Source organism: Epinephelus lanceolatus, chromosome 12 (genome assembly GCF_041903045.1).
Source record: "Epinephelus lanceolatus isolate andai-2023 chromosome 12, ASM4190304v1, whole genome shotgun sequence".
NCBI lineage: Eukaryota > Metazoa > Chordata > Actinopteri > Perciformes > Serranidae > Epinephelus > Epinephelus lanceolatus.
The window spans coordinates 6,653,689-6,681,274 of record NC_135745.1 but is presented as its reverse complement, the minus strand read 5'-3'; the positions used below and the strand labels follow the sequence as shown (position 1 = coordinate 6,681,274).

At 39.8% G+C, this 27,586-nt stretch overlaps 1 protein-coding gene across 1 annotated transcript; it reads left to right on the top strand.

Moving 5' to 3' along the window:
- Positions 1-67: 67 nt before the first annotated feature.
- LOC117272267 (protein Niban 1-like) lies at positions 68-22,885 on the top strand. Its single transcript, XM_033651095.2, has 14 exons — positions 68-284; positions 4,189-4,319; positions 5,109-5,246; positions 5,347-5,464; positions 7,256-7,417; positions 12,730-12,845; positions 12,929-13,033; positions 16,513-16,675; positions 16,904-17,085; positions 17,311-17,457; positions 17,568-17,678; positions 18,871-18,978; positions 19,114-19,225; positions 20,594-22,885. The coding sequence occupies exons 1-14, from the start codon at positions 230-232 to the stop codon at positions 22,177-22,179; spliced, it is 3,234 nt and encodes a 1,077-aa protein (XP_033506986.2). The 5' UTR covers positions 68-229; the 3' UTR covers positions 22,180-22,885.
- The last annotated feature ends 4,701 nt before the right edge of the window (positions 22,886-27,586 follow it).

The following is a 27,586-nucleotide window of genomic DNA, read 5'->3' as shown; positions in this document are numbered from 1 at the left end:
CATTGGTGAGATGACTGCTGGGACAGATTTCACCTCATGTTTTGACATTACCACCCAGCTCACCACACACTGACTCACAGAGCAGAGAGGAAATGAGCTGAGCAAAAACTTCTTGACACATCAGAGCAGCTCATTTAGTTGACGTATAGGTTTCCTGTGTATACTGTGTATGCACATTCAGATAATCGAATCAAGCTTTTCACTTGAGAAGAATTGAAATAGATACATTATGGGAGCATCTTCCTCTGGCTTGTTGGATGAGGCTAAAATCAGCAACATCAAAGGTAAAACTAAGAGAAACCTTTTTTTAATTATTTTTTTTATTTAAAATTTCTATAATGTAGTCACAGCTTTGGACGCTTGTTGTTTAGAATTCTTCATAAGGACTTTGATGGCCCAGATGTCTTGCCCAGATACTGTATTTCAGCCCTATTTAAATATAAGCTCTCCATTTTGAGTAAAGTTGATAAATCGGGGGGAAGAAAGAGAGAGACAGACAAATGTACGGTATAAGAGAAATGACAGAAGCAATAGGGGTGTGTGTAGGACTGATGGTGCCACTTGTAATCATAGCAGAAGCAATCGTAACTGGAGCAGTAGTATCAGTAGGAACTGTATTGGTGCCGTTTATGATGGCGTACACTCCACTGTGTAGTTGCTTTAGATCTGAGTTTCAAGTTCAAGAAGTCAAAACTCTTCACACAGTCATTGACACTGAAGTCTATGTGGACCGAACTGTAAATCATTGTCATTGCTTTCACACAACTCTTCTCTTATTCATACTCCACCACCTGTAAAACACTATATGCGGTGCAATTTTTAAAATGCTAAGGGGCTGTTCGTTACTTATGAGAGGGGAGGGGATTGTGCAAAGTGGGGGAGGCATGTCAAATACATTTCTAAGCACCAGGGAGGGACTCATGTTTTTTATTTTGGCTTAGGGGAGGACATACAAATTTAAATGGTTGTACTTTGAATTTATATTTATATTACAGCTGATTATGAAAGAAAACATGCTTTGGAAAAATCTGGAAAAATTACACCCTTTATCATAGCCAGAAACTGTAAAGACAAAGTGTTGTTGGATTTTCAGATTTCTCAAAGTCCTTCAAACACATCATGTGTCAATAGTGCTAATTTTTCAAAATCACTTGATGACTAATCACCAATCACTAATTTACTATGCGCAAAGATAAAGAGAAAAATAAATTTTACTGATGCAAATTGCGGCATTACGGATTTATTCTTGAAAAGGTGTTATTTTTATTCCATAATGAAATACTGATTTATGATGAAAAGTCATTCAAATTTCAGAGATAAACATTCATCATTTCAGTAATGCTCACTGTTGTTAGTGTTTGATATTGTGTTATGAATGATAGTGTTGCTCTCTAAGTGAGAACTGTGTTATAGTCGAACAACCTCATTTTAGACATGGTTGGTAATGCAGACTGTATGAAGAACATTGAAAAAGTTACTTCAGTATGACTGCTGCTTGTTAGCAATAAAAAAAAGAAAAAGCTGTAATATACTGCCCATACATGGATAATTTGAGTAAACCCCATATAATCTAATGTAATCAAAAACAAAAGCATTGACACTGTCACAGAGGAGTTCATTCAATCCATGGTCATTTTGGAAGCTGTAGTTAGTGGTGTTGTATTGGACTGCATTGTACTGGTTCTACATGCATGAAGGTGGCATAACATATCATATTGTGGTCTTTATTAGATAGCTTTCAGTAAAGAGGTAGACAGGAAACATAAGGCGGGCTATGACATGCAACAAAGGTCCCCGGAAACAAAGTGGGGATGTCATGCTAATATGGTACTCGCATTAACCACCAGGCCACAAGAACAGTATGCATAATAGTTTTTTTGTTTGTTTGTTTGTTTGTTTGTTTGTTCGTTCGTTAGGTTGGTTGTTTCATTGAACATGTTATCAATAAAAATGTGTTTTTGACAAAGTCACAAATTATAATTTTAACTTAAAAATCAACTTTGAATTTTAAAAAAATGATGTGTATGCTGGGTTCATTTCCATGTGTGCATTCCCATACATGTTATCGGCACAGCCACATCCTGTCACTTATCTGTTAGAATGTAATTACAGCCATTTCCAACTATTACATTATTATGGGTTGTCTGATCTCTTGCTGTGTGTGTGTGTGTGTGTGTGTGTGTGTGTGTGTGTGTGTGTGTGTGTGTGTGCGTGTGCGTGTGTGTCAGTGTGTAAGATGAAAGGCTACAGGGTGACCCAAACAATGTGTGATAATGGTCATACAGTGTAAACAAATGATAAACAGACTTCGGCTGATCCACATTCAAAACCATCTTGAGCCTCCAGGTCAGGCAGTACATGAACCCATCTCTTTTTACCTATGGACATTTGACAAACCTCATACAGATCATTGTACAGGGGTTTAATGGTGTTAAGCATGGCTTTTGCTATCCCAAATAGATTTTTAAATATGTGTTTGAATATATACATTTAAATGTGACTACAGATTATGAGATTTGTAAATGAGCTGTTGTTTTGACAGTTTAACCACATTAAATTGCATCACACCCGCTAAGTTTGGCTGTGTGTGTAGTTATGTATGTGCTTTGACTTGTTACGATCACATCATTAACTTATTAATACTTGAGCATTGAGCATTTTGTGTGTGTGTGTGTGTGTGTGTGTGTGTGCGTGCCTGCGTGCGTGCGTGCCTGCGCGTGCCTGCGCGTGCATGTGTGTGTGTGTGTGAGGTAATTGTTTCTTCCTCTCAGCCTCACCTTATGTATCTCACCCCTTGTCCTCCATGCTGTACATATTACCGAACTTAGAGCGGGGCAGTAGCAGTTGGATGGTTGTCTGTTTCAATCCATTACAAAATTACTAAGGTCAAGGTACAGTTCACCCCAAAATCAATCAATTTCCTCTCACTTGTAGTGCTATTTATCAGTCTAGATAGTTTTGGTGTAAGTGTTTGAGATATCGGCCGTAGAGATGTCTGCCTTCTCTCCTATATAATGGAACTAGATGGCACTCAGCTTGTGGTGCTCAAAGCGCCAAAAAATACACCTGAAAAACTCAACAGTTATGTCTCTTTCCAGAAATCATGGCCCAGATAGTCAAGATAATCCACACACCTTGTTGTAAACAGTTTCATATATGAACTATTTTCTCTCTACAAAATGAAACTGTCAGCTGTATCACTGTGCAGAAGGAAGTGTGCATCTACTGCTAGCTCACCTAGCACCACAGAGTTACCTAACGTAACAGCTCAGCCGAGCAGGACGTCATTAATTTATACATCTCGCACTGTCATGAGCACGAGTCTCATGTGATACGATTATATGGTTGGCGAGTGTCATTCAGTAGAGAGAAAATAGTTACTACATGCTCACAGCAAGGTCTGTGGATCATCTTGAGTAACTGGGTCATGATTTTGGGAAAGAGACATTGCTGTTAAGTTTTTTTTAAGCACTTTGAACACTACAAGCCGAGTGCCATCTCATTCTATTATATTGCAGAGAAGGCAGACACCTCAGCCGATATCTCCATCAGTCTGCAACTCACACGAAACCTATACGGATAGATAGCAGCACTACAGGTAAGAGGAAAAATGTTGTTTTGATTTGGGGGTGAAATGTCCGTTTAAATCCAGTGGATAGTTGTGTTTGATTCAATATCCCCCCTTTCAAAGCTTGATTAAACCATCTACATAGTAGCATTAAATGAAAAAGTCTTCCTGGAGTGTTTTAGCCCCAGTTTTTGTCTTGCTGCCATACCATATAATATTATTACCTCCTTTTCTGTGTTACAACCAAGCAGATGCACTTTAAGGCTGTATTAGTTTTTTCAGTCACTTGCGGCAGTGGGACAAAGTGAAAACAAAACACTGACAAATTATCAGTTATGGCTAACATGTTAGCAAATAGATACCTATTCAGACATCTAGCTGACATGGAGAAATATAAACATTTATTTGGGGTCATGTTTGTATAAGTCATGTAACTCCAACATTAACTCTCCTTTTAGTTCTGTTTTTGGTCTCCACCAACTCCTGGCAAAAAACATTCAACTCTTTAGCAACCAAATGCTCCACTATGTTCAGTCAATAACTTTGTCTGTCTGTTATTTGGTGAACACAGTATGACAGCATTGTTAAAAAAAAATGTGGGTTTGTCTGTGTGTTTCCAGGACGTGTCGACAGTACATTACAGAGCTTCCGTGTGTTTTACTGTCAGCAGTATTCTGCAGCCTACATCGGACATTTACACCAGGAGGTGGAGCCTAAGAAAGAGGGGAGGGGCCTATTGCTCACACCAGGGGTAGGAGCTGCACTTACAGATCTGTGAATCAAACTAATCTCAACAATCATCAGTCAACACTGGTTCATAGGGTGTTCTCACTCCTAGCTCATCAATTAACAGTGCTTGGCCTTTGGCGTCTATACAGACGTACAAGGCATTTTTAGCATCTGTTTGAGAAGCACCTGGCTGCATCGTTATTAGGCAGTCTGAGCACATGACGTGAAAGTCCACGTGGGGTGGGACGGAAGGGTGGCGAATGGGTTAGACAAACACAGGACCTTTAGCTACCCATGACAGCATTGTTTGTGTCCTATGTAAAATCTAAAATCAACATGAAATGATCTAACTATGTAATGTTTTATGTCAAGTGATTTTACATTATATTAATAACAAACATATATATTTTAACCCAAACCATGATCCTTTTTTTAACCTAACCAAATACTTTTGATGCCAAACCTAAAGATGAAGTACACCAACATTGGTTTAAGTTTATTTTGAAAAGAGACTGTATGCAACTGTACATTTTCTGTGAAAATGGAAGTTTATTTTGAAAAGACACTATGCATGTAAGGAGCGGAAATTGAAACATTGTTTCTAAGCATCCAAATCTGACACCAGAGGGGTACCTAGAGTGTCATATTTTGACATGTTGGGCCACTGACCGAGCCGTCTTATCTGACAAGTTGGGAGTGAGAATATGTTGCTAACTATATATTCATGCAGGGTAAGGCTGGAAACTTTGTGCTAATTTCTTAAGATGTTAAAGTTAAATCTGTATGTGACTGTGTGTGATTGTGTGCTCAGCCTCAGTGTGCTCCGGAGGAAGTGCTGTACCAACAGAGTGTGAAGTTTTCCTGCTGGGATGAGCAAGGAAAGAAATGCAGAGAGAGATACATCGTCCTGAGGAGAAACTACAAAGTGGAGATACATGAAAACACAGAGGTGACACCTACATACGTACACTTTCACAAACAAAACATTTCATTCAGGATATAAATTATATGCTAATGCTGGACATCGCTATCTGTGTTTCCACCTGTAGACTTTCAGTCGTGGATGTGCAGCAAAGTTGGTCCTCCAGACAGCAGGGGGCAGTGTGTTCACCACAGAGGAAGAGTCCAGAGCTCATTTGGAACAAACCTGTGCTAGAATACTCAATGGTAGTTTTAACTTACTCCTATATCACAATATGTCTACAGTAGTTAACAATAGCTTGAATTCTTGTTGACACTAAGCGGCAACATCTGGGGCTGAAAAATGAAACCAATGTAGAAGTACCCATAACTGAAGTTTCTCGAATCTTCTAATGGCCACTTGAAGCTGGCTCCATGAGCGAGTTAATCCATATAGACCTCCATGTTATAATGCCCAACTTTACATCAGAAATAAACATGTATACAACCTGGCACAAAAAAATGGTTTTGGCCTCTACAGCTAATTGCCCTCCTCACCAGATGGCACCAGAAGTCAATATGGTGTAAGAAAAACGTTGGACTCTTACAGTGGGCACACATTAAATTTTGGTTTGAATGAAAATTGGGTTGACAATATTTAAAATGTCTAATAACATTAGAATTTCACATGGTGTGGACATTAACATAACTACGTCTTTCAGACATTAGGTTTTGATGTCCATACCTCACAACTAAACGCCATTATTCTAAGTCAAGATGACTTTGTATGAGACGTTCAGAAGACGTTGGATTTTGATTACTTAACAACCCAACTTTAAACCAACGAAACATCAGTGTCGTCTGTCATCAGTATTCTACATCAAATTGACTTTGGCTTTAGACGTCTGGAGATTGAATTTTGGTCACCAGACTTCTCAACTTAAATTCAACCAAGTATCAACCTCTAACAACCTTTGTGGTTAGATCATGACAACTGACCAGTTTGTTCAACATCAAAGCATTTATCATAATGATGCAGACATTCTTCAAGACTTCACATGGAGCTGGAGACATGTAAAGTTTGCTGCTACAGCTTTATGTATATTGACTTCAGAAACAGCTTGGTCTAATTGTAAAAGTTCCTACTGAGGACTGAAGACGATGGAAATTAGGTGAATAATGGTTAAGACTGTTGGGATAATATTTTGTCTATTTGATTACCTGTCCCACAATTCAGCAGGAGGCTGGGGCTGTGTTCAGAGTGATAACAGCACTGTGTGAAAAATTGCAGCCCATCTCATTTTTTGGATGATGAATTACTTTACAAGACTAAAGATGAAATAGTTACTGCTGACTGAGACCCAAACTGATTGAACCTGATAAGTACTTTCACATTTAAGAACTGAACCACAGACCCCTACCTATATATTTCCTTCATTTCATCCATTTCTGATTAAATGTTACCAGCCCATTAAATCGCTGTTATCAGTTGTAATCACTACCATTATATTGCATCAGTTTCTTTTTGTGCAGACATTAGCAAAGCCAGAGAGACAGCAAAATAATTTTCTCATTAGATGACATTTGAAAATAACTAAACCCAAACCTGACTTTACTTTGTTTTTTGTGATCAAAAAAATAGCTTTTGTCAAAATGTTTTGTCACCACCAGGAGTGTGGCCAAGCTTGTTTAAAGGTGAGAACCACAACATGCTGAGTCCGTCCAAAACCCAAGGGGGTGGATGTGACTTAGATACCTGAAAGATGCTTCCCATTGTCTTTGTTGTCTTTTAACTATATCAGCTATATTTCCCCAAGTTTAACCAAGTAGCTTTAGTTGCCTGGGTGGTTGTAGAAAGCTCTGACATAGGATTATGGTTATATTAATAAAAGTGTGTCTAAGTATCAAGAATTGCTGTCACTGGCCAACATAAACCTCAGCTGCGTTTATTTTGTTGAGCATGATTCGTGGTTCATGCTGCTAATTCATGGTTCAGAGAAAATATATTCAAGCCCACAGATCTATAACACTATCGTGTGTGTTCATGTGTGTGTTTAGGAGTGAAGGAGGATTCTTCTTCAGTGGTATCCTCTCCAGATGTGCTTGCTGTGTATCTGCACCTGCCTTATATGGGCCACACATGCTTCCTGTTCCAACAGGAAGAGGAACGAGATAACTTCCTGTCTGCCCTCAAGACCTGCATTAGACATGGCAACCTTGGTAAAACTCATACTCACACACACATTTGCTCACTTATATATTAAAAATAAGAGGCAAAATAAAGTGACGTCAAAATGGCAACTTTGCAAGTTGCTCAGTTTTGGGGACAGTGGTGGACAGTGTTGTCCCATAATGTAGCAAAAATGAGAAATTAACATTAACATTAAGAAAAACAACCCTTATCACGTCTCTGCTGTCCTAAAGGAAGTGCTCCATCTTTTAAAATGCACTTATTCACTTTCTATCCAAGAGTGAGATGGGAAAATTGATACTAGTTTTGGGTGTGTTTTAAAGAAAGCGATGTGACTTTTTAAAGAAGAATTGATACAACTTCCTCTAACATGAAAAGTTGTATTGCCTGATTTAATACACTTTTGTGTTACAGTCTCTCTTGGTCTGGTATGACCAGTGGCTCATGTTAGTTAATGTTAGCTTACATGATCAAACTTTTTGAGTAACTCACCTGACTGAGTCAGTCCTCTGACTTGACTATGACTTACTGATGAGCATTTCAATGGTTTTTATTACAAAAGTAAAACAAGAGGTAAACAGAGCTAACCTCATAAGCAGACACGTGCCGTTTCTTGCTTGTGGTTTCAACTTGCTGTTGGTCAGGACCCGAAATAATAATCTCTTTCTGGCACCTAACGCAGGAGAATCTTGGAAAATGAAGGGAAATTGAACATACCATTATCTCGTTATTGCCACTTGTGGCAACAGTAGCTGCCATTCAGCAAAAGTTACACGGTCTTGCTTCAAGTTTGATGCTTGAGTTGGGATATGTTTAGCATCGCTTATGGTTATCTGTTAAGGTTTAGGCACAAAACCACTTGGTTATGCTTAGGAAAAGGTCATGTTTTGGGTTGAAATACCTGGTTTTGGTGGTACAATGATCTTGCCAATGAACAACTGGTTTTGTTTGGTTTGCTAGGGATCAGAATTGGCCAACATGCTTTTTCTTATTTTGCACAATGAATGAATATTGCATACATTCTATTTCATGTCTCCATCTCTTGGTGGGCCATCACAGTAACAGTATGCATTATTTGTCAAATGAGTTGTTATATACAGGCATATCGGATATCAGCAAAAAATCCAATATCGTGCATCTCTATTGTTTGCTGCTCTCAAACAGTGGTCTGTAGCTTGGCAGTTGTCTCGCCGTGGTGTCATGCTGTCTACCATCTAAGTCAGCTCATACACATGTAGTCAGTCACTTTAGAAACATTGGTATGATATGCATGAAATGTACAAAGGCAATGTTTCCATACTATGCTAACATTTTTCTCTGGCGACTGGGCTGACACAACATGTAGCTTTATTTTTGATCTGTATACAAAGAAAAAGGTAAAAAAAAAAAAAAAAAGACAATTTATGGTTTCAGAGGTTCTGAAAATATTTCTCGGCAAACAACAGCTTGGCATAGTGACCTCAGGCAGCTTCCAGTTGTTCATCAACAGTTACAGAATGTGTGCCCCCTAAAATCACACATTGCATTTTCATATTTTTGCTCATGTATTGATCAAATATATAAAAACATAGTTTATGTTAAACTAGTTTTGTACATTTGGAAAGAACATAAACATTTCCAAGTCAATTAAAGTCAATTAAAATAAGAAAATAACAAGTTCATTTAAAATTGACAGATGATGTACAACACTACTTTCCTGAAATTATAGTGTTAACTTAACAAAATGGTCCCAGGCAGTTTTTTAACTGCCAAATGGTATTTGAGTCAGTGCTATACTCCCACTGAGGTGGTGTGAGACTTTTAATGAAAAAAGGCCCCAACACTTTGACACGTCTGTAATGTCAGATGAGTTTCTAAAGTATTTAAACCTGTTGGTGTGAGACTTTTAATGAAAAAAGGAGCCAACACTTTAACACGTCTGTAATGTCAGATAAGTTTCTAAAGTATTTAAACTTGTTGTACCACAGTGTCCTTGCGTATTAGCTCTTTTTCATTTTGTCACTGGTGTGGTGGCAGTTGCCCTGGCGACAGATAAAAATATTAATACTGTTGGCTTCCTGTGTGGTTAGCTGGGATACAAAGCAAAAACAACCCCTTAAGTCATTTGGTTGCGAAACCCAGCATGTCACATCTGCACAGCTACCAAGATACTGTCAGCAGCAACAGGAAACAACACATAGCTGGCCAGCACTGACTATTTCACTTAAATACTTACAGGAGCTACAATATATTAAAACGGTCTCATTTATGCCAAACTTATGTTACTCTTTTATTCAAATAACATTCTCACTTGCAATACTTTCTTAGAATTTGTATTCTTTGATTACATAAACAGGAGATGGCTGCCTCTGGTGTTAAAATTAACTTCAGACGAAACCAGAGCTGACCAGTCTTTCTGTTTCATTTTACCAGATAGAATTGACATTAGATTGGGGAACTTCCACCAAGTTTTTGTGCAATTTCTTAAAGCCACACCAAGCAATATCGGTTTTCTGATTCAGTCTCAGATCTCTCATCAACTTAGTTTGCAGCAGTAGCAGGCAGCTGTTTTCATCCCACTGTACACTACCTGCCTAGCAACAAACAGCAGACTGATAGAGTCAGCGATATGATGAACATTGTTGAGCATTTGCTGTCATAAATCCCTCTCCAGTGTGATCTTATCCTTTTTGGTATATTTTGAAGAAGAAGCCCACAGCATCATTTTGCACTGGACCTCTATGAGGTCTACACAGTGGTTAGATTTAACTGCTTGGTTAGGGTTGGAGTTCATGGTTGATGTTTGTCACATGACTCGACGAATGTGACTAACAATCGATGTGACAAAATAAATTCACATTGACTTTCAGTATCACACAGCACACAAACAGCAGTCTCCTAGGTTAAAGTCCTGTGCTTGTTGGACCCATCCATATACCCCCTCTGCCATCTGCCCTAAGTGGACTTTCTCACTCTTTATAGCAGGTCCACTGCTCTGAACATCCAATAATGAACTGCCTGGGTTTATGTTTGAGTTGGTTCAAAGCCCATTTTGTCTCATACAGATGCAAAAGGGTGCCCATAGCATCATTATAGTGACACTGAGGACACTGTCCAAGTATTTTAACACTTTGGGAGTGAGATCAGGCAGACCTCTCTCATGTCAGTGGACACCAAAACAAAGTAAGAGGGAGATAGAATATTTGATTGAGACTTAGCAAGGTGACAGACACATGACTTTAAATGAATGTTTAAGTTGCTTCATGTCTGCTGGATTTCCAAATAGGCAACTGTTAGCTAACATGACCGCCTTTATAAGGTGATAACATCAAACATGTGTGATGTTCAGATAATAACTGCAGCTTTAATCAAGCTAGTTTACAGAAGTTGGAGATGATGCATAAAATTGTGAGGGAAACTGAGGTATTTCCTTGGGAACTACAGTAAGTATCTTTAAGTGCAGTGCAGTACTGTTGCTACAAGGGGACAGCAGTCATAATCATATCTGATACAGGCAATGGGCAGTGATGAGATCTTTAACTGTCAACTAAACACCAGTTTTGTACTTCAAACCATAGTCTACGTGTAACTACACTTAAACCACTCGAGCACGTCAGTGACATCAGCGAGGAAATGATTTCATGCTTTCTGTCACAGTTTTCAGTGGTACTAGTGTGATTCACACTGATGGTGTTCATAATAAAGGGAAGTTTATTTAGCATTAGTGGCGCTTTCTGTTCCTCAAATATTCTTCATCAATTTACTGAAAAAAGAATGCCCCTAAACCTTAATGGGGAACAAGACCACAGAGGAATTAATAATGGGATAACACAACGGAAAAACAGGACATAACAATGTTAAAAATTAGAGATGCGAAACCCAACACCATTAAACACAGCAACACTACATCTAATTTGTAAAGACTTAACAGCAGAAATTCTAGCAGTGGCAGCATGTGCCCATGAAATGAAGAATAACATATAAAGATTAAAGAAATGAGTGTGCTGAACTATCATATAATCACATTTACTTTAGTTTTCCTCCACAGATTTTCAAGACCAGCACCAACAATGTGTTAGTCAATCTCTCATTACTTACTGACCTCTCAGTTCTGTGGCTCTCAGCTACAAGCTCATTGGTTACAACCTGACATGTTAATGTTTAGAAACAGAGCAGAATTATATAGTTTATTTTTTATATTAATTTTTGGAAGATATGTGATAGGCAGTGAAGGATTGTCTCCCTGAACCACCCTCCTCCTGCTCTCTCTGCCCAGTTATCAAGAGCTAGCACAGCACAGCATTATCTTACCCCTACTCGTCATATCATAGTACTCGTTAGAAGCCTATCCAACACTGAGCCGTTAATCTCACACTGACACCACAACAGCTTGACTTTGTCCTTAAACCTGTTAATAACCATTGGGTAACATTAGCCATGTGAAGCTAACAGTCAGCCCGGTACTGTGTGTGTGTGTGACGCTGTCCCAGGTGCAAATTTACAAATTCTAAGATAGCGAAGTGGTGACCTACCTATGATTGGCTAATACTCCTTGCCTTTGTTGATTGGATTGATTAGGTTTAGGCAAGAGGAGTGGAATTGGTTTGTGTAAGGGTAAGAATGCCAGGGTAAGGCAATCAGAGGCAGAGTCAGGCAGTGTAAGGCGGGCCATTCCTTCACTATCCTAGGGTTCACAAATTGGCATCCCAGGCACAGAGCTCCAGTAACGCAGCGGCAGTCTCATGATAAAGACAGAGAGAGAGGGGCTGAGCTAACCAATGTGCTGCATGCAGCCCGACAGTTGAATGACATTTTACTTGTTTTAATTAGTCGAAACTTGCAGTAAAGTTGTGGTGATTGGGCAAAATTGCAAGGTTGCATAGAATTCACAGGAATTGGTAGAATGTGGCAACACTGCAACATCCTGGAGGGACTGATAAACCAACCACCCCCAAAAAACCTAACCCTTAGGCTTCCAGAGCACCCCAAAAGATCCTTAAATAGCTGTTAACTGTATTTTTTATCAAATGTTACTCAAACAAGACATAATAGTGCATTTGTGGGGGACTGTTTTCAGTGGTGGATTAATCCACATTTGGTGCTGTAGTGAGTGCTTGTGGCAGCAGAACGTGTATGTGGGACTGAGTCAAAAATAAGCTACAGTGTGTGTGTTCAAGTAATAAAGGGACATGTCTCCAGGTGCAACAGTGTGACTCACTGATGTGTTTTTAATAGTTTTTGGACAACAATGGTGCTCTATGGCACAGAGGAGGAACATGTATCAGGCTTACAAAGTCAATACTTGCTACAGAAAAGGATGAATGTGATTTCAGCTAAATTCCTCCATTTCTCCTCCCTGCAGACCCTTGGTGTGATTCATCCTATGAGAGCCAGGCGTACATCCGAGCCCTCCGACTCTACCGACAGGACAAAGGGTGCTATGAATCCTGGGAAATGCTGCTGGGCACTGAGGAACAAGTCAGTTAGCACACACACTTCAGCATTCTGTTTGTTTGTGGTTATTCATCCACTCGCTTATTCAATCATGTTTACATGTTTAGGTGCTGGCCTGCCAGGTGATGGAAGAGGTGTTGCCATGGTTACAGAGTCAACTTCAGTCCAGAGTGAAGGGCAAGAAGACTGAAAGGATACGACAGTGGCTGGCAGTGAGTTGAGCTAATACACCAACACAACATAGATGTGATGAAAACGCAGTGCTTAAGTGTGATGACATCCATCATCAGCCTAGTGCTCAACAAAACTCAAATATCAGCAATCTCTGTACTGAGCAAGCAGCAACCTCCGAAGCTGAAAAATGAAATGCCATAAACTGCAGTTCCTCTAATGGCCACTTGAGGTTGGCCTCGCACTCCTCCACAGCTCCACCCTCTCGTCCAAATATGGTCACTTCTGGCTCCAAGAAACAAGATAGCAATAGTCAAAGTGCCAAACTTGAGACTTCAAAAAGGCACTCCACAAACCATTGGGTGATGTCACTTAGCTACATCTATTTTTTACATTTTACATTTTAATATGATTCTCTGTCTGTATTATGTTTCCTTTTTTCATTTTAACAATCATACATACTTAATATCTCTTTTTTTCACAAGTTCAGTGTTTTCCTCACCCTGACCCTTGTTCATATTAACTCTTAAGATGTTTTAAGTTTGTACTTTTCTAATGCAGGATGAGGCTGTTAAGCAGAGAGTGATGGCTCTGTGAATGTAGCTTGTGTTTAGCTCTTCACTGTGCTGTAATCCAGTGAGGTTTCTTTTAAGTTAATATCTTGAATAATAATCTAAACTTCACTTAGGCCTTTTTTTCTTCACAGAGATGACTGAAATAGTTAGATATAGCACTAACATATGTTTTTTCTGAAAAGCTTTCTTAACCCCTATTGACATTAAGAAAATCTTGTGACCCCTAATGAAGGTTGGGGGTAAGGAACCTCAGGTTGGCAACCAGTGTTTTATACAGTCTATGGTGCCTCAGTCTACAGTATGTTAAAGTTGTCAGTTATGTGACATACGTATGTGGTCTTTTTTGTTGTGGGTCATCCATGTGAACTGAAATATCTCTGGCAATTCTTAAAGGCAACATATAGACTATGAGGCCCCAGAAAATACCAAATCAATTTAACATCCACTACTGTTGTGTGAATATTAGAAGTTGGTGGTCCAGCTGGTGCTACAAATTCTCCATTTGAGTGTTATTAAATCATTAAAAGAAGGAAAGGACACAACAAACCTCAAACTGTGGAAAATGATGTACAAAACATGATAGAAATACGGCATTTCTTTTTGTTTCATGTACTGATTTGAGGAAGATCACAGTCTCCTCACTGCTTCACACACATCTATTGATTTATCTCTTCAGTGGGAGTGGGAGTGACTTTTAAATCACATGCTTCATGTAGGTCATTTACACCAAGTCTGGTTCCATAACAATTTGTCACATTTTGACTTATCAATACACCATCCCTTCCGCCTCAGCCAAGTATAAAACATTTTTGCTAGATTTCAACTTTTTTTTTCTTCAAAATTTCAGCTGAGTTTCCACTCAAATTTTATTAGGCGCAAACTGAAAATGTGCATGAAAACAGGAGGATGGAAATGCACTTAATGAGATCTGTTGGAATATCCAGAGTAATTGAGACACTCTGAATATTAAGCTTCTACCTCAAGAAGAAAAAATAAACCCTAATAATGAAATTAAAGCACATTGTGTACATTGTTAAATTATGTCCTATATAACAAGTAGCACATTACTCCACAAAAAATGTTGTCCTTAGATCAATCTCAGACCAGTGAGCAAAAAGAATGACAGACAGTCTGGGATTAAAATAATTTTGATTTTCTTCGGAAAAGTATGACTTCAAAGCTGAACTAATCAATATTATTATGTTAATAATGGATCAGATTGGTATGTGTCATGTGATAGAGGGTCGCTCAGTAATGAACCCACAGGCATTAACATCAAACTCTGTAGTTCCCACAGCTCTACAGAGCTTTTTAACATCTTTTAGGTCATTCATTGTTTTGGTTTTTATGGCCATAAACTGTACTGTTCAAGATCAGGCTCACTGCTCTTGTTAACCTCATTCTCAGCAGCAGGCAGCTGATAAACCCACTGTGCACCATCTGTCCAACAACACAGCATTTAGCAGCTAAAGAGACAGATACTCAGAAGCTGGGACCAAACCAGAGCTAAAAGAGGAGTGAAAATCAGACTTACATTCTTCCAGTTGACAAAAACACAACTCCAAATGAATGCTAATGTTGCTCTGTGCCTACAAGATTTTTAATTAGCCCAGTCACCAAAAGACAATGTTAGCGTTGTACGTTTCTGCAAATACAAATGTGTTACATTTACACGTTTCATATGCATCATAGCAATATTTCTAAAGTGACTAAGTACATGAGCAGACCTTCAAGTCACTGGGAGGTGGAGGGAATGGTGTATGGCATAACACCTAGGTGGAGGCCTGCAAAGCTGCAAAAAAACTGCAGACCAATAAACTGGTTGCTTTTTTAGTGAGTCATCGCTGTGTTTCCAGCAGCTTTTTAGCCACCAAATGTGGGAGTTCTTCAGCAATCCATTGCTCTTTTTCCAGCCCCTAAATGTGGGTGTTTTTTTTAGTGATTTGGGGCAATTTTTCCAGGGGCTCTTCAGCTTCTAAATGTGGGTGGTTTTTTAGCTACCCATTGCTCTTTTTCCAGACCCTAAATTTGGGTGTTTTTCAGTGACTTATGGCCGTTTATATAGCTCCCTTTCAGCCCCTAAATGTAGACATTTTTTATTGACTCATACCAGTTTTTCCAGCGGTTTTCAGCCCCTAAATGTGGGTGTTTTTCAGTGGCTCACACCAATTTTTCCAGTGGCTCTTAAGTGGGTGTTTCTTAGCGACCCGCCACTCTTTTGCCAGCCTCTAAGTGACTTGTGGTGGTTTTTCCAGCGGCTTTTCAGCCCCTAAATGTTGGTGTTTTGTAGCAAGCCATTTCTGTTTTTTCAGTGGCTTTTCAGTCCCCAAACATGGGTTTTTATTAGTGACCCATGGCTACTTTTCTAGTGGGAGTTGTGCCAAGTTTTAAGCCAAAACATTATTTTTTCCTAACCATAATTAAGTTGTTTTTGTGCTTAAACCTTACCTCACATTAACCAGAGCGCTGTTGAAATGTAAAGTGTCAACATATCTGCTACATTATAACATGCAAATGTAACATATCTGTGGTTTGCAGAAATATATAATGCCAGCATTTTTTCTGGCAATTCGGTTGGTTTTAACAGGACTAACAACTTTATAAGGTGAAAACTATGTCCATGTTAAGTTTACAGCTTGTTATGCTATCTCCCTAAGTGGCCACAAAAAGCAGTGTATGCTTTCGGTGCAATTCAGCTTTAACTTTTTAAAAGTATTTAGACCTTTCTTTCTGCCAAATTCTCATTATGATCTTATAATTTTGACTTCTCAGAATGCTGCAGCATCTGTCAGAATTTAGATATTAATCTCATAACTTTTTTTCCGAAGGCAGCTTTAAACACTACTATCTTTTATACTGTGTTAAATTTACTGAACACAACTCTGAACCATATAGCGAAACATTTGCAACTCAGTGTTGATATTACTTTTATTACCTGTTTATAGACAGTGCAGGCAACCTACACCTTGGTGCTGGAACAACTCACTGCAAGTTTGGAGGCTCTGAGGGAGGAGTGTCGTCAGACAGCATCATCCAATCAGGCACTAATCAGGTCTAACCTGGACCAGATAATCTCTTCTCACTGCTTCCTGGAGGAGAAAGTCAGAGGTACTAGCCCCTACAGTTTGAACACACCTAGAAAATAACTGAGAGACTGGTTTTGAAAGGCAAACACAGTACTTTTAAACCAACATCTGGAGCTACATTCTGAGTTTCCTGTCTGATAGAGTCCTCCAGTAACTTTAAAAAACTGACTGTCAAACATTTTGTGTCCCTTACATGAATATGTGTGTGTGTTTGTGTGTGTGTGTGTTTGTGTGTTTGTGTGTGTTCCAGCATGTATATGTAAGGAAGCAGAGAAAGTGTGCTGTGAGTCTGTAGCACCCTACATGTTCTCCATCCTTGAAGCACTGACAGAAAACATAAGTGCAGGGATTCATGGGATGCAACACACACTGCACACTCAGATGAACTCAGCCTTCACACACACAAATGGAGGAACAGAGGAGACTAAGAAGGTGAGAAAGTCCTTTGTGTTGTATGTGTGTGAAGAAGAGTCTATGATTAGTGTTTACAGGGCGATGTGTGTGTGTGTGTGTGTGTGTGTGTGTGTGTGTGTGTGTGTGTGTGCATGTGCACAAAATTTAGCTTAAACTTATGGAAGTGCTGAGTCTTGGTTCAGTCATTTTATTATTACTATTTTTTGGTTTCAGCTCTTGATTGTGGTTTTGTGTGTTGTGCAGGCCTTGTCCACTCTGCGCTCCGTCAGTCTGGATCAGTGCTACAGGCAGGTGGAGAACCTGACAGAGAAACTTAAAGACTTGAAGCAGCGCTTTGGACTGAGCAGCACTCAGAGACTGGTTCACTCTGCACACCTGGAGATGGAGAAGGTATGGAGCAGTGATGGAGGTTCAGTCAGGGCCTTCAGCTGAGTTTGGCAAAGTGCAACATTGAATACAACTAAGGCCTTTCTACAGTGTGTGTCATTTGTCTCTTCCAGCTGTTTGACAGTGCTGTGTACACCTTAGAGCTGTTCACCCAGTCATCAGCCCGACTGGAGCCTTCTCAAATCCCTGTCAAGATGGAAAGAGCTAAAGAAAGAGTCCTGAAGGTAAGAAAACAACAGCATGGAATACCAAATGAATTATGTGGCAAGAAATTACTTTTTCACCCTGTATGATTTCAACGTATCAGGCACTAGGGTGCTTGTGACTAAATTTTTTTATTTTATTTTATTTTACTGTGTGAGCTGCATAATTATTTACTACATATGTATAATTAAGTGTTTAAGGATCAATCATCTGCACAATGTATGAGAATTTACAATTTATATAAGGTTTGAAGTTAGGTAAGTTAAGAGGTAAAAGAAGTACTCAGAACTTCTAGTAAAAGTAGCAAAACCATATTGTACAGGTACAGTACAAGTACAAGTCCTGCATACAAAATCGTACTCAAGTAAAAGAACAAAAGCATTAGCATCACAATATAGTTGAGAAATAATGTATATACTGCTGGATAGTTTAATCTAAAATAATGCATAATCATTAATTAATCACTGACAATCACTGATTATATTTTGCACTAATAATCGAAACCTGTAATGTAACTTGTAACTAAAGCTGTCAGATAAATGTGGTGGAGTAAAAGTACAATATTAATATTTTAAAAATTTTAAAAGTTTTGTAGTGAGCTGGTGAGTGTTTTTCATCTGCTCATGGACGAGAGGCTCATGCTTGTGACAGTGCAAGATGTAAAGAATTATAGCATCCTCCTCAGCTGAGCTGTAACGTTAGCTATTTCAGTGGTGTTAGGTGAGCTAGCAGTAGATGCACGCTTCCTTCTGAGCAGTGAAATGGTTAGCAGGTGTAGGTCGGTAGACAGAAAATAGTTCCTACACGAAGCTGCTCACAACAAGGTCTGTGGATTATCTTGAGTCACCAGGTCATGATTTCTGGAAAAAGACATTGCTGTTGAGTTTTTCAAATGTATTTTTGGCACTTAAAACACCACCAGCTAAGTGCTATGTAGTTTCGATTCGATTTAATTTAATTTAATTTAATTCCTTTTTTTATTGTCATTGTAAATAAATACAACAAAGTTCAACGCACAGCATAAAACACAACTCATTATAAAAGTAATAAATATATAATATAGGAGAGGATAAGATATATTCAGACTTCTTGCTTTCTATACCATTATTTTTGTGTATCAAACAAATAAACCATAAAATGTTCAAAAGTGATGATGATATAAGCACTCAGTCAGTGAAAATCGTGTGTGTGTGTGTGTGTGTGTGAGAGCAGCAACTGGACTATGACAGCAGAGTTGTCCAGAGGAGGCTCTATGAGGAAGCTCTGCTGGGGATCACTCTGCCCGCTCTCACCAGGAAGATGGACAGCAAGTGGAAAAGTGTAGGTCAAACACACTGCTGCAGTCTTTCCCACTCTGTCTCTAACATAACAGTGCAAACTACAGTAGACACATTCATACTTGCTTTCATTTCACTAATTTTACTCTATAAAGTATTTCATGTGTTTTCTGTTCAGGAGCTGCAGCAGTTCGAGCAGTACATTTTCTCAGACTACAGCAGTTTCATCCTGGTTCATAATGTCTATGATGATGTGCTGAGAAACATCCTCAGTAAGGAGATAGAGACAGGTAAACACACACACACACACACACACACACACACACACAGAGTACACATTTGCCATATTATCTTCATCACAGTGTGTTTTCCTCATACTTTTCATATTCTTTGTTTCTGCATTGATGTCCAGGAGATTACATTGTGTGAACATAAATTGTAAAAGCAGCCAGGCTGTCCACACGGAGATCCTGGGAAGCATTCCTAGGGCGCCTTAATGTGCTAGGTCCGGTACTGTTAGTATACTCCAACATTGATTTAAATGCTGTTTAAATTCCTTCCCCAAATTCCAGGAATATTATTCTATCAAAGACACACAAAATCCCATTATTGAAGTCTTAATTTTTGCCTAAAACCCTCACATTTATGAACTGTATAAATAATCAGACTTTAAAAACTCACCATGTGTAATTTTTGTGTAATTGTAGAATGTCAACCGCTTGGGTTATTAAAAGCCACAAATTCCAAGAAGGTACATTACCTTTGTGTCGATAAAGGAATACTTCACCTACAAAATGACCAATTTATATATCACTTACTCACCGTGTGTTACCTTGAATTCATGAAATGCTAAGTCATTTTTCTTGCAAGCCTCAATGGTGAACAGAAAATCCAAAAAAGGTGACTTCTCTTCATGAATAAAAGTAATCAGGGTCTGAACTTAACAATGGCAAAACTATATGAAAACATCCGTTTACAAACTCTCACACAACTCATGCAGTTTAATCTAAGCCTAATTTATCTAGTCATATGCTCAGTATTTCCCAAACACATGCATTTTCACTTAAAAAAACCATCAGTATTATTTTTTGGGGTCCTGGCTTTGAAGAGAGCAGAGATAAGTTTCACTTCAGTTTTTCAACAAAAATGCGTGTGTTGGGGAAGTACTGATAATGAGGATAATGAGACTGCTTGAGCAGGAGTTATGTAAATTTGTAAATGGATGTTTTGATATAGTTTTGCTGTTGTTCAACACAGTCCCCAATCAATCTACAAATCACTATGTTTGCTGTTTTCCATGGTGGCATGTGTGAAATACAGTTTTCTTCACAAATTTAAGGTAACACAGCATGACTGATTGAGTTACAAATGGTCATTTTGTGGCTGAAGTATTCCTTTAAATGTAGACCCTGATTACTTCAGTTCAAAAAGGGTGCTCGCCTTTTTGGATTCCCTGTTAACCATGGAAGCGTGCAAGACGAACAACCTTCTTTAATACAAATTTAAGGTAACATGTCGGTTATTGATATGCAAATGGTCTTCTTGCAGGGGAAGTATTCCTATAATGGTAGCTGTGGCCCTGCCCTGTAGGACCATTTATTTTGAGTTACTGAGGAAAAGAACATCTGCTGAACATACCTATCTTTGTCTCTCCCCAGTGGTCCAGGATGCAGCCAGTAAGAAGAGCAACAATCTCTTACTGGACACTTCAGATCTGGCCATTAGTCAGTACAGTCTGCTGGGGCAGACTCCACCTCGCTCTGCACAAGGCAGCCCAACTCTTGCTGCTCGAGACTCCTCCACAGCAGCAGCCGATGAAGGTAAAGAACCTGCTCCTGTGGTGGAGGAGGAAAGTCAGACAGTCTCTGAGAGTGACCCAGATCTTAACGCTGATGCCAAACCTGACCCCAGCATGACTCAAAGCTGTGACCAAAGCACAGTGCCTCTGTCTCCTATGATTGTTGTGACACAACAGTTGGATGAATCTACAACCGAGGAAGCTTCTTGCATCGAGGAAACCCACGAAGTCCAGCTTGCAACTTCCACAGCAGCAGCCAATGAAGGTAAAGAACCTGCTCCTGTGGTGGAGGAGGAAAGTCAGACAGTCTCTGAGAGTGACCCAGATCTTAACGCTGATGCCAAACCTGACCCCAGCATGACTCAAAGCTGTGACCACAGCACAGTGCCTCTGTCTCCTATGATTGTTGTCACACAACAGTTGGATGAATCTACAACCGAGGAAGCTTCTTGCATCGAGGAAACCCACGAAGTCCAGCTTGCAACTTCCACACCATCAACAACAGAGTCAATTCCAGCTCAGCCTTCCAACTCAGCCCCACCTGACTCTGAGGCAGCTGTTACACATGAAGTTGGTACACCTAACCCAGATTCTACCAATCCCAGCCCAGACTCTCCTGACCCTCCGATGTCCACTGTGTCCTCGCCGCAGTCCACAGATGCTCCAGCTGAATGTGCTCAAAGTGATCCACCTGCAACACCTGAAAGTTCTGTTACACCTGACCTGTTGACCTCAGATACAGCGACAGAAGACTCATCCCTGGTCCAGCATCCCTGCCCCTCATCGCCACACCCACCTGGTACAGACAATGCAGTGAAAATCAGCCTTGGGTCACTATGCCAGGCGATTAGTTGTGACTCTGCAGCACCTTCTGTAATGCCGACAATGGAACAGTGCACCACTGACAGAGCTGTCTACCTGAGGGGAGAAATAAAGGACAACTGGGAGGTGGAGAAGGTCAGAAAGGAGAAACAGATAGAGGCAGCAGAGGAGACCAAGGTGCACGAGAGAAGCAAAGAGGGGGAGGAAGAGACACAGATAGGAAATGGAAAAGAAGAGGACACAGAGGAGGAGAGAGGTGAAGGGAAAATGGAAGGTGTAGCCCAATCAAGAGCTGAGCCTGTCGATGAAGGCTGCCAGTCCTCTGAACCACCAGCAGAGAGTACCACTGCCTTCACCACAGAGCAGAAAGAGGACAAAGAGAAGGTGGATGATGAAGAGAAAGATAGAAAGCTTGAGACTGAGAAAATAAAAGAAGATGAGGTAGAAAAAGGAGGAAAGAAGGAAAAAGAGGAGGAAGAGGTTCCTCAGCCAAGCGAATTGCAGCCAGAAAGTGCTACTGAGCTGCCATTGGACAGTGTGGCTATGATCAGAGAACTTGTGACTGAGATTACTGAAGTGGAGACTGTGATCAGCCCCTGTGCCAACAGCAGTCATACACCCTGAGACCCTTTACCACAGCAACTGACTGTTGGACCTTCCAACAGCCTGATGTCCTTTACTAATACCTACTTCACACTTTTTTGTTAAAGGAAAAATTCGCCAAGTGTGTATGTGAATATCCAATCAGTGTTGATATTGAATGTAGTCCACTGAAGCAATAAATTCCTCAGTGCATGCTATTCTGACCAATAAAGTTGAGTTCTGCTGCTTGTTGAGCCATGCCAACAGTGCCTACATATACCAGGATGCATTATATGCAAGCTAAAACATACATCAGACATACCGTACTCTGCAAAATTTCAAGAATGTGGCCCCTTTTGGGGCAGAGAGCCAAAAATCCACTGATGTCAATGCAATTTGTGTTTGGATTATAATTTTGACACGTCTGTATACATTTGTTTCTTGTTAAACAAATGTTTGTCTTATAGATATGTCTAATAATTACTTTGCAACCTTCCCGGAACCTGCAATACATTCTCATCCCAACTTGTCAAATACTACCGCTTTGTCAGTGGACAAACATGTCAAATATGACGTGCTAGGTATCCTACTGCATCTTCTGTTTTGGATGTTCATGGATGGCAATTTATGCTTGTTACATGCACTGTCTTTTCAAAATACACTTCCGTTTTCCCAGGAAATGTACAGCGTCTGTTCCTGACATGCATGAAGTCTTTTTCAAAATAAATTTACAATGTTGGTGAAATAATTCGTTTTTCCGCTGATTTCCTTAGGTTCAGGCAACAAAAGCACACGGTTAGGTTTAGGAAAAAACATCATGGTTTGGCTTAAATTCATATGGGAACCCAACAGCAGGTGCCCAGCTGAAAGCCCAGAGTTTGTTGAACCCAACTGTTTGATCTACAGACTGAGATTGTTATGGGCCTCAAACCACAGTGTGAAACCCATGGTTACACAACAACTTTTCTGCATTTTCCCATTTCTGTCCTACTGTAACCGCACGTCTCTCTCCCCCAAAAGGGGACACAGAGTTGGCAATGACATGATGTGTCTTCTATCTTTCTTATGACACGGAAGAGAAACAAATCAGAGAACAGCACTGTTGGATTTATTGTTGGTACAACCAACTACACAGCAGCGCTCCAGCTTGCGTTACTAATATAAACTGATTTGTTTCCACTTCCTCTGTGTACACTGTTGCCACCTCCGCCCATCGCTGGATTGTTTTCCCCCAAAAGGAGGCGTGGTTATGAGAGCCTATCCTGGATGATGCATTGCTGGCCTGATGTATAGTGTTAGGTAACAAAAATACTCACTCAATGGTCATCTGCCCTCTTTGTCCTGCTAATCTTGGTCTTCTTCTCCAGTTTATCTTCAGCATCCTGAAGAAAGTCTCCAGCAAACTTCTGTCCAAGTGAGGAGAAAAACTTTAATGCCTAGTAACACGCACACAGGCTCTTATACTAAGCAGCTCACATTACCCAATGCTCTCTTGGTGTTGGCGATGGCATCAAACAAAAACTGCCACCGATGAAATTCTCTGAAGCTCAGGTTCAGGAGTGTCCCTGCTGGCCATATCCTGCAGCTGCAGCCTTGGCTTCTCTGCTGCATTTCTTCAGCGGTATACTCTGGCTCAAATAAATATGAATATCCAAGTCAGGGGTTGGAATTGGGGGGTTAGATCACTACATGATTCCCGAGCACGGCACCGCTGCTGCTCGCCGCTCCCTCAGGGGATGGGTCAAATGCGGAGAACAAATTTCCCACACTCAGGTGTGTGACAATCAGTGGGGGGAAAAAAAAGCCAAAACACTGGAAAATGTATCCTCGTCCATGACATCCTCTCCATTCATATTTTTGGAATGCCATTTCTGCTCTTGGAAACATATCTCGTGTGCAAAACAAACAAAGAGAACAAGGAAGTTCTGTTTTTAATTGGCATCTAGAGCACGTGTCCTGGCTACTGGAGGCAAAGCTCAACCTTTTCTTTCGATTTTTTAATTTGTCAATCAACACAATTCAAATTGTATCTCTTTGTGCATCCCTCTTCTTACACACACCACATATGCATTAAATGAATGGTAAGCACAGGGTCATCCATAGACTGGCACTCCTGGAGCAGTTGGGGGGTTCGTAGCTTTGCTCACAGGCACCTCGGCATTACCCAGGAGGTGAACTGGCACTTCTTTAGCAACCAATCCACACTCTCTTCTTGTTCCTTGTGGGGACTTGAACTGGCGATGCTCTGGTTCCCAAAGCCAAGTCCCCGTGGACTGAGCCAGTGCTGCCCCAAACTGTAGTCCCTCCTGCCTCATACTACATCACTGTCACATCAAATGATGGCACTGGATACAAAAAGAACATGAGATTCTAGGCTGCAAACTCCACATTCTCTGTCAATATAGCACGCACTAAGCAATTTATGTCTTCAGCTGACAACATGTACCGTCAACACTGATATGATATTCAGTTACAAGGTGGTACATTTTCCCTTTAAATGTTACAGAGACTGTAGATGGAGGAAGAGGGGAAGTGAGAAAGTCCATAAAGAAGGAGAAACAAGGTTAACCCATTATATTATTACTGTATCACATTTAAACAACATTTTGAGGACAAAACTGTTTTTTTTTTCTTGATAAAAGCTACAACTTTTTTTTTTTTTTTTTTTTTTACAGTTTTACAGTTGCTTTTTTCTGCTAACATGGAAATGAATAAAAATGACCCAAGAAAGATGTAAAACCCTGATCTTAAAGCTGCATTCACTGTTTTGGCCAACACTGAGCTACTATCACATTACGAAATTGTTCACCTGCTATAGATAAGGTGTTACCAAATATCCAGCAGTCACAATGCAACATTATCATTCATTTGGAGTTGTGTGTCTGGCCATGGAGAACTTTATGTATATATTTACTCTCATTTAAGCCCTGTTTTTGGTTTCTACCAGATTGTTTTGTGAAATTTGCCTCTTTAGTTGATAAATGCTCCCATGTTCCCCAGCTAGCCACTCACCATCTACCTGCCAGTTGGTGCTCAGCAGGTAGTGTACAGTGGGATTATCAGAAATGTTACGCTGAAAACAGCTGCCTGCTGGTGACTGAAACAATGAGAGCTAAAACAGTAAAGCTGTGGGCCGTAAAATCAAAATAATGAATTAAAAGAGGCTAAAAACCTCAATAATATTAAATAATAATTACCAAGTGGGTTAGGTTTTAGGTTAGGTTTGGCTGTCTGTCAGCAGGATTATGGAAAAACTAATGGTGCAATTGTCATGAAATTTGGTGGTAGGGTGTAGCATTAGCCAAATAAGAACCTATGACATTTTAGAGAGGATCTGAGTTACAGGGCTGATACATTAATTATTTCACACTTTTAACACTGGTGGAGCATTTGGCCTTGGTGGTCTGCTCTCTGCGTCCTCCCAGTTGACATCTGGATTACATAAACCAATTTTATCTTTTAGGTATTCTTCAAATTGACAGTGAAGTTGCCGTTTCAGATCACTTTTACATATCTTCATTGTTACTGTTATTTACCATTTCCCTGTTATTCTGAGTAGCTCTTAGTATGAAAAGGTACTGATGATGTGATAAGGTAAGGGAAGCAGACTATCTGGTGAGAGCTGGAAGAAGTTCACAACAGTAAAGGGACCCCTGCCATGGTACATAAAACTGAGCTCCGCCTGGACTAGCTGCCACATGAAAATGCTATATTATGGCATCAGTAATTACACACAATGTCACTTTCTACTACTAGCAGTCTATCAAAGCAACAACAACAGAGGGAGGGATGGTGTCATTGCAGTCAGTTTCTGAAGGATTCCTTCAGTGTTCATTGTTCAGGAGGATTTTACCAGGAGCCGAATTATCAGCAGAGGTCTCCATCTCTCCAAATCACATGGACCTGGTGCTTTAAACCAGTAAAAACACTGAATACAGCAGTTTTGTGCTGGCTCAGCTCCTGCTAATGTGTATTCTTTTCTCCAGCTCAGGAGGGTTTTATTGATAAATATTCTTTAAGATGCTGACTGGTTCACTTAATTTAAAAAAAAAAAAAAAAAAGAGATTTATCATAAGTGATATTTATTGCAGAACACAGTATTTTTAACCTCTTTTAGATGGAAAAAGTGTGATGGGTGTGACTGAACCTAAATGCAGCAGTCAAGAGAGGCAGGCACACAGTTGGTAATGACTTTAATGAAGCTTGCAGCAGACACAGGGAAATGCAGAGTAATAATCCAGCAGGTAAAAATCCACACAGCACACACACCAAGACCAGTGTGGCAACACAGCAAGAGTCTCTGCTTAACAGGTTGTAAGGACGAAACTCACACTGTTGCGACAAGGCAGGTAATCTCCAAGCACCCACAGGAACAGGCAGACAGAAACCAGGAGGGCAAAAGCAGAACTCGTGGTCAAGGACAGAAGGCTGAGGCAATTACCAGGATTCAGGCAAGGTTGGCAACAGGCAATCAGTCCGGGAAGTAGTGCTAGAGAGTCTTGCATACAAAGAGGTGAAGAACAATCTGGCAGTGAGTGTGTGGAGCCTTTATACTGAACCAGTCAGTGATTGAAAGCAGGTGAGTGGAGTTGGGCTGATGAGATAGCAGGCTGAGTTGAGCAGGTGAGCAGAGTTGCCTTGATGAGATGGGTGTGGCTGGCAGTGGTGGGGTAAATGGAAAAGTACTGCATGAGGTGAGCAGAGGAGCAGAACTGTGACCAAAATGATGCCACACATACAACTGAAAATAGAAATTAGACATGAAGTTATATTTTATTGAAAACTGAAATATTAAATGCATTGAAGAATAGAAAAGCAAACTAACTATAAACTTTTGTGAGGGCTCATTTTTTTCTTTATTATTTAAATGATGCCCCTACGTAATAGTTTTTTTGTTTTGTCTTTTTGTTTTCTTTACCAACTGTATAATTATCTTTGTTTAAGATAATTGTATGGATTTAACATAATAAAATGGGAAAAAAAAGTTACAGACTGTGCTCTTGATTTAAATTTAAAATTCCTCTGGGTTTGAACATTGTTTAAAATGTTTGGGAATATGTGGGAACATAACTCAACAAAATACATGACATTGGTCTAATCTTTTTTTGACATTTTAATGCGGAAAAAGTCACATATATTTTGAAATTATGGCACTGACAGGGATCATTCTGCTTAGTTATTCATTTAATGTTATTTATAGAATTATATTTTGTTCATAATACTCCCGTATTTTGACTAAACATTTTGAGTACACCATGAGATACACACTCGTTTTAATTACTTGGTACCATCTCTTTGTACAAAAAGATGATCTGCAAGCAGACACACAGCTATCAGGTAAAATTAGTAGTTTACAAGAGTACCAGAAAGGTGTTTTAAATAGTGATGTTATAGCGAAAATGCATGGGTTTGGGAAGTACTGAGCATACAAATAGATAAATGAGACTTA